We start from the raw sequence: 7,678 nt of genomic DNA, 5'->3' as shown, positions 1-7,678 counted from the left end.
TTTGTCTGTGGGATGTCTACGTCAGTGTCCTCCCAATCTCTTTCCTATCATGGCGCTCACACACGGGACTGCTACTTGCACAGCACAGCGGCTCTTCCTCCCGCCAGGCCGCTCAAGCCAACCAACATCTGGGCGCATCAACAACCCATTTGCTGCTGCCTGGCTCATGAGGTGTCTCAGTTGGGAAGGTCTGGTCTGCATAATATAATAGCACAGGAAAGTTATCTTCTACCGAAAAGCCACCGGGAGGGGAAGTTATCTTCTACCAAAAAGCCACCAGGAGAGGAAGTCTTGAGGACAAGACGGGCTGATGTTCAAAGATGGCAAAGACTGACGAGAAGATGAATTCTTTTTCTAATTTCTTCTGCTGCATCATTTTTCCTATTGTCGACGATGTGAAGATCAACGGAAACGTCGGACGACTGCTACCACACAATGTTTCAAGGTCACACGTGAGAAAATGAAAAAACAAAAACAAGAACAACCCAAGGGTCATCATCAAGTTTTCTGTTTTATTTAAGATTTTAGTTTTAATTCTGAAGAAAGAGGTACATTTCCTTGTTTTTAGTTTTAGCGTCAGGTTATAACCAGGTTTCTGTTTTCTTTTCTCCTGTCTTTTCAATACTGCACAAACGTCCAGAAACTACAGGGTTAAGTAAAAGCTGCAGGCAAGGAGGTCAGAGATTTGCTCCAGATGGTGATCGGATGGCCCCAGAGCAGTGCTATCTCAGAGCGCCCTAGTCAGGCGACTTTAAGGTAAAAGAAAAAAAGATTCTGACAGAGGAGAAAGACTGAAGAAATCACTTATATTTCAGCTCTTATGTTATGCATAGGTATTAAATCTGTGAATACTTTTTTTCTTTAAAACATCTGAATTTACTTTAAATCTAAAGCCAACAATTTTTTCTCCTTAAAAAAAATCACTTCTCCCCTCCTTATTAATTCTTTAGCAATAGGCCAGTTACTGCTACAGATCAGTTGGTCTTTCCGTCAGCTTCCAATAAATTCTTTTGCTTAACGACACAATCAAGTCCTCTCCACCAACTTGCCAAAAGAATTAAACATCAAATTAAATTAAAAGCATTTTCCCTGCAATGGTGATAAGCTGAATACAAGATGGATTCCAGGACCACCACTTTCCCCCATGCACTTAGCAATCTCATTTCAACTAACCTGGTTTTCAAAACTTTTGCAGTTGATAATGCATTTACTTGACCTTCCCTAAAGATTAATCGTCATTTTCTGCTAAGCAGATTATGTCATTATTATGCGCAACAGACAAACAGTAATTTTCTAAGTATTGAGACTGCCCTTTGATTTCTTTTCTTTTTTTTCCCCTCCTTAAAAAGGCATTTTTAGGAAACATTCAACAGTGTCACTCAAATGCTGGATCAACAGAAATGTTTACAATTAAAAAAAAAAAAAAGATGGTAATGACCCTGTGATCGCATTGCATCTGGGGGTGGGGAGAAAAAAAATTGATCAGGAACTGGATTCTTCAGAACGTAAGAATGAGAAGGGAGCTGTGGGTGGGCCGAGAGGGAGAAAACAGGGCGGGACAAATCCTGCATTTTCTAACGGTCTCTCCTCTTTCCCTAGTGGCGGTCCAGTGTTGAGCTCTGTAGTAAATCTGTGGGGGTTTTGCTGGGGGGTCTGAAGGCTGTCTGAAAGCCTGGGGGTGGGGAGTGGAAGCTGGAAGGGTTTGAAGGAGGAGGGTAGGGGTTCCAACTGGCTCTGTGCAGAGGGATCTGTGTGCTGAAGGGGGCGCTGTGGTGGGTCTGTGATGGAGCAGCACTGGGGCCGTCCATCTCTGTGAGGGCCTGAAGGGATTTTAGCCAGTGTGGAGGATTGTCATCTTGAAGAGAGTCTAAACTGTTTCCTGAAGTTGCTGGGATACCTAAGGAGAGAACAGAAAACGGGGGAAAATGGTGAGTTTGTGAAACAAGAATAAGAAGTCCATCGGAAAAAAAAAAAAAAGGTCTCAGTGATTAGCTTATCCAAAAAGAAACAGAAAACTTAACACATCTTAAACTCCTTCCAAAGGAGACCTTTTTAATCTTATGTTCTTTGTAATCCTCTGCCCATGAGGACCATGATTCATTGTCAGAGAAACCCATGCCTCCTCTTCAACGACACAGACATCACCCCCCACTGTCACAGAGGCAGAGCTGCAGAAAGGAGCCCCCAGAATCGTATGCCATTACTCCCCAATCGTGCTTCGCCTTCTCGAACGGGGGTACGTAAACAAGATAGCCTTATAATAGAGAGCTTTATTTTCAAAAGTGGAGTATGTTCCTTTAAAAGGGTAAGTCAGATACTTTTGTTCTTTGAGACCTGAAAAATGTGCACGTGCTGCCAGACGCTGGCACCTACTTACACCCAGAGAAGCAACCGAGGCACCGAATGCCTTCTGATACAACGAGGCCAACGCAGCTAACAGAGACTGCGGGACCCCAGAGGACGAGAGAGGCCGCCCCACGCCTGCGGCTTTGCGGAAAGAGGCTGACGTCGAAGAGACCTCTGTGTGCATTTAATCTGTGCCAAAAACCAAATGGATGGCAGTCAGTGGAGCCGAAGGAGCGAGAAAGTTACCTGTGATGATGGCTGGGTCTGTCCAGCTGCCAGGGCTGTCCCAACTCAGGCTGTCGGTGGTGGCGGGGTTGGACGTTGGTGCAGTGTGGTTGGCGTTGGAGGGGGAGGAAGAATTGGGCAGTCCACCAAAGTTGATGTTAATGTTGGGTAGAAGTGCCCTTAGCCCGTCCTGCCATTCCTTCATATTTAAACTCTCTACAGAACTGCTGTTGTCTGGGAGATTTACCAACAAAAAAATGAAAGATAAAAAAAAAAAAATAAAAAGCTGACGTTAGAAACAGATGTTGTTCTTTCGTGGTTAAGCGGGAGAAGAATTATTCTTTCTTTACTGAGCATTTAAGATGGGTTTTCCTAGCAAGATAAACTTGGTTAGGATTTCTCTCGTGAGCTCAGAGCCCCTGAAATAAGTGAGGAAGAGCTTGCTCAAGGATCAGGAGAGGGAGCGTCTGGTCCTTCTTAGAGACTTCACCATTTTGCGCTTGTAAATCACTAAGCCGGTTTAAAGACTCACTGCTCCAGAGCACAATTTAGTTCCAGCTACATTATGAAGTTTCAGGTAGCGAGGCATTTAGCCAGCAGAGCTGATTTATGCTCTCAAGTCTGCAAAGCTCAATATAGAGTTTATTTCTGAGCCCATTAAGTGGAAGAAAAGTCATTTTATGAAGAATAAACATAAGCCAATAGAAAAAGAAAAATAATTAAGTTCTTCCTGATGATAAAACTGGTAATGCATTTCAGAGGAGAAAGGCAGTAATGAATAGGCTTTTGAATTTGAAGAGTATTTTTCCATTAGGCATGAAGGCCGAGCAGGCAGAGGCTAAGCTACCTTTCAGATGGGATAATTACCAGCACAGCCTGCCTGCTCTATTCCAACAGTTCTACCGATCATTTAAAACTCAAGTCCTGGAGTCCTACATTTAGCTCTCTGGTTCTACTTATGAACAGCATCATCCGTGACAAGACACATCAATGTAAAAAGGCTGTTTATAAGTTGTAACCAAACTAATTTGATCTACTGCCATCCAGAATCCAAAAACTGTAACTAATCGGTTGGAGGGGAATGGCAAAGCATAGGAGCTGGAGTAATTGTTTTATTGAATATAGGAATGTAGGTCAAACTACCAACTGAAGCTTTTGAGAAGAGCATAGAGAACTGATAAGCAATTGCCATTGATGATGATGATGATGATGATGATGATGATGATGATGATACTCTATCAGGCAGTCTGTGCTATTTGGTAAATTCAGAATTTTCTTTTTATAATCTTGCTTTGCACCAATTTACTGTTCTGTGTATCATGTTTCAGCAAGCAAAGCATTTAAACCTACTGGTCTTATTCATAAAAAGAAAAAAAAACTACAACCAAACTCAACAAAAGCCATCCCTGAATTACTAAGATGAAGAAAAGGCAATTTATGCCATTCAGACAAGTCAAGAGAAGGGAAAAGAAATTCTTCAAACCTACTTTCATTTCACAATCAATGCAGTTTCCTAAGGCTCCCCTTGTTTGCATCTTACTTTACATCTGCACTGGGCTGTACAATTTACAAGGCTCTCTCACGCTCACTTATTATTTCACTTGGCCCTTATGTTGTGACGTAGGCGGAGTGGGGAGAATAATCTCCATTTAACAGATGAACACGTTCCAGAATAATTTGCTCATGGTCACATAACTAACAAAGACCTGAACCCAGACCCTGAGTTGTTGTTGTCGTTTCTTTTAATAACACCAAGCTCTCTCTTGATCAACACTGTATAGACTATTAATTGACTTTTTAATGGGTCTATAAGACCTATGACTAAAAAAAGGCAAAATCGAAACATAGCAACATTATAGTATATCTGCTGGCCACGAGTAGCAGGATAGAGGAATATTTTGGCTGAATGAACAGAGTGGACTTTGCGGCCGGGCCGGCGGTGGGAGTGCACCAGGGGTGCCTCATCAATGGAATCATCATTTTCACCCTGACTCCAACTGCATGAGGTACTAACAAGATCACAGTGACAAAGTTCTATACTCTCCAGTACAGGAAGGTGTGGTGGCTATGGCACATTCTAACCTTTAAAGTGATCAAATCGTCAGAGTAACTTAAAATGGTTTTCAACTAACCAGAAACAGAACTCTAAACAAGGAAAGCTTCCTAGGAGGGAAATAAAATCCTTCTGATATAAAAAGATGGCATATAACTACGTGGAAAAATTCCAAGGAAGATTAATGCTCCTGACCTAGGTAGCTGAAGTCAATAAGAAGCCTGGGCAGATGATTCGAGCCCTTCTCCACGGAATAGAGAAAAAGAAAATACCCCATGATTCAGTAATACCAATTTTCTCCTTACTTTTGCTTTACATTTCGTGAGAATTGGAACTAAGGAACCTCTAACTTTGCATTAACAGAATAATGTTTATATTTATATAAAGTTTATTTGAAAATTACTATTGCAATCAAGTCAAAAGACACCTGTTCATGGGCAGGGGATATACAGGAACTTTGCACTTTCCATTCAGTTTTGCTGTAGACTTATAATGCTCTAAAAAATAAAGTCTAATTTAGAAAAAGATGTTTCTCGATTTGAGGCTAATGAAATCAAGCAAGAGTACAGCGGACCCTTGAACAACACAGATTTGAGCTGCATGGGCCCACTTATACACAGTTATTTTTTCTGATAAATACAGTACGGTCCTGTAAATGTAGTTTTTTCTTCCTTAGGATTTTCTTAATAACACTTTCTTTTCTTTAGCTTAGTTTAAGAATACGGTATATAATACATGTAACATATAAAACATGTGTTAAGTGACTGTTTATGTTATCAGTAAAGCATCCCGGTCAGCAGCAGCCTATGAGTAGTCGAGGTTTGGGGGAATCAAAAGTTATACGTGGATTTTTAACTGTGCAGGGGGTAGATGTCCCTAGCCCCAAAGTTGTTTAAGGGTCAACTCTATGTTGGCTAAAGAACGTCATATTTGGCGCACGATACGGAAACAGTGAGAAACTCAGATCATCCCAGGTGAACTATGATTATGAGATACCTGGAGAAATAAACAAGCTAGTTTAGAATTCTTACAATCTTAACAAAAATGTCATGTGTCTAGATATCTCAAGACCCAGAGAGTATGCATGACTGGTTCAGTGAAGCTGCAAGTGCCACAGGGAAGTGGACTGCCATCTTTAGCTCTTGGAATGGGACCACTAACTCCACGTGGCTTAGAAGAGAAATATTCTTCAGCTTTCTCCCTTGTTGCTACACTCAGTGTTGGCACAGAGAACGGGAAAGGGAAAGGAAATTAAATAAAGCCTAAGGTCATCAAAACAGCTCCCTCAGTCCAGCCATACTGGAAATCACCTCCTTCTCCTCCCCTCCCCCCAACTCAAATTGATTCTGGCAACAAGGGTTTCTGGGAATCCATTCTTTGCAATACACAACAGCAGGGGTTATTACCACAACACCACTGACATTTTGGACTATATAATTCTTTGTTAAGGGAGGTTGTTCTATGCATTACAGGATGTATAGCAGCATCTCTGGCCTCTACCCACCAGATGCCAGGAGCCCACACATCCCAGTTCTGACAACCAAAAGTGAACCATTGACACAAAGGAAGTTGGTTCCTTTGTTTCTAGCACTCTGGAAAAAGTCCCACTCAATACATATTTCCCTTTAAAACAGTACCAGAACTTTGACCACTGGACACAACTTGATGTAACTTCATTTCCTTTTATTGATACAGGACTTCACACTGGGCTGCAGTTCAGTATGGACAACTCGGGAGGTCTAATGGAGCAAAGACTGACCTGAAAACTGCACATGGGCTGTATTAGCTCTACACTAGTAATTAATACAACCTTGGGCACATAAGTAAGTCTCTTAATATCCCAGGACTCAATTTCATAAGTAGGAATAACATCTGCCTAAGTCTCTTCTAGGGACAAAACGAGAGAAGGGAAAGCAATCTGAAGCCCAACTACAGTACCTGATAAACACCTAACAACTATTTTTTTTTTTATCAGTACTCAATACTGAATAGACAGTAAACTTTCCTTCCAAGAAGCCAAGGTGGAGGACTCCTCACGTGCCAAAAACTGGCTCTGTGCAGTCTCCTCCAAGGAACAGAGATAACACCCAGCATCTGCACAGAGGGACTGGGGAGTCGATCTAACTGATAAGCCTTCTCACCAAAATATTGCAAAGATGAGATATGTGAAAGCATCTTAAACTTCCAACAAGCAAAGAAAATGAAAATCAAGTTACTGAACATATTTTATATTAGAAATGATACTATCTGACTTTTAACATATTTAATTAGTTCTAGTATTTAATCCAGGAAGAACTGTGCATTTTTAAAGGATTGCTAATAACAAATGTTTTGTAATATTAAAAAACTAATTTTAATTTATAATTTGCATCTATGTACAACAAAACACTATTTTTAGTACTAAATAATTTGAGGGCAGGCAAGCAGGTCAAACTGTTTGTAGTAGTTTTATTTTTCAGTGTAAAACTCAAAGACTTAACAATTTAAAGTACCTTCAAGATGCCAGATACCACATTCTCATATGCCATGATGTGAGAAGTATCAGTACACTTTCAGTTTCCGTGGATCAGAACACCAGAAAGAAGAAATTATGTTTAAAATTTGGCCAGCTTGCTGATTACCTAACACCCAGTCCATAACAAGTTGATCACAGGACACTAAGCAAGTTGACGAATCTAGTTTTTGGCAACAACGAAAATTATAAAATGTATGTGTTAAGACTGCCAAGATGAAAGTCAAAGACACTATTTACTGAAGGCGTACGGTATGCAAGGAGAACAAACATCTTCAAACTCTCATCTCTTGTTCTCAAGGAGTTTTAAAGTCTAGATAGTGAGACAATGCAAATACGGGAAAAGTTCAACAATTACCAGAAGAGCAACAGAAGAAATGTCACAGGGTTGTACATGATCAATAAATGCTATGAGGTTTATTAAAAAGAGAGGCACCCTTGTGGCAGTGTCTGGGGGTGTGGGGGGGTAAAGAACAGGCGCAGTCATGCACTCATGGAGCTGTTTTAGTTACTACACAGACACCCTGAGCCTGAAACATCGA

General features: G+C 40.9%; 1 protein-coding gene across 5 annotated transcripts in view; it reads right to left on the bottom strand.

The window, feature by feature from the left end:
• Positions 1-492: 492 nt before the first annotated feature.
• CNOT4 (CCR4-NOT transcription complex subunit 4) overlaps positions 493-7,678 on the bottom strand; it is a 141,614-nt gene continuing 134,428 nt past the window's right edge. For 3 of the 5 annotated variants that reach the window (XM_077770673.1, XM_077770675.1, XM_077770674.1), the window contains exons 11-12: positions 2,593-2,805; positions 493-1,897 (exon numbers count right to left, since the gene is read on the bottom strand). In XM_077770673.1, the coding sequence (XP_077626799.1) occupies positions 1,596-1,897; positions 2,593-2,805 (515 nt within the window). In that variant the 3' untranslated portion in view covers positions 493-1,595. The remainder of the gene's footprint in view (positions 1,898-2,592; positions 2,806-7,678) is intronic. The other 2 variants (XM_077770676.1, XM_077770677.1) reach the window with 1 other exon arrangement.

Source organism: Crocuta crocuta, unplaced genomic scaffold (genome assembly GCF_008692635.1).
Source record: "Crocuta crocuta isolate KB4526 unplaced genomic scaffold, BGI_CrCroc_1.0 scaffold266, whole genome shotgun sequence".
Taxonomy (NCBI): domain Eukaryota; kingdom Metazoa; phylum Chordata; class Mammalia; order Carnivora; family Hyaenidae; genus Crocuta; species Crocuta crocuta.
This window is presented reverse-complemented; position numbering and strand designations above follow the sequence as displayed.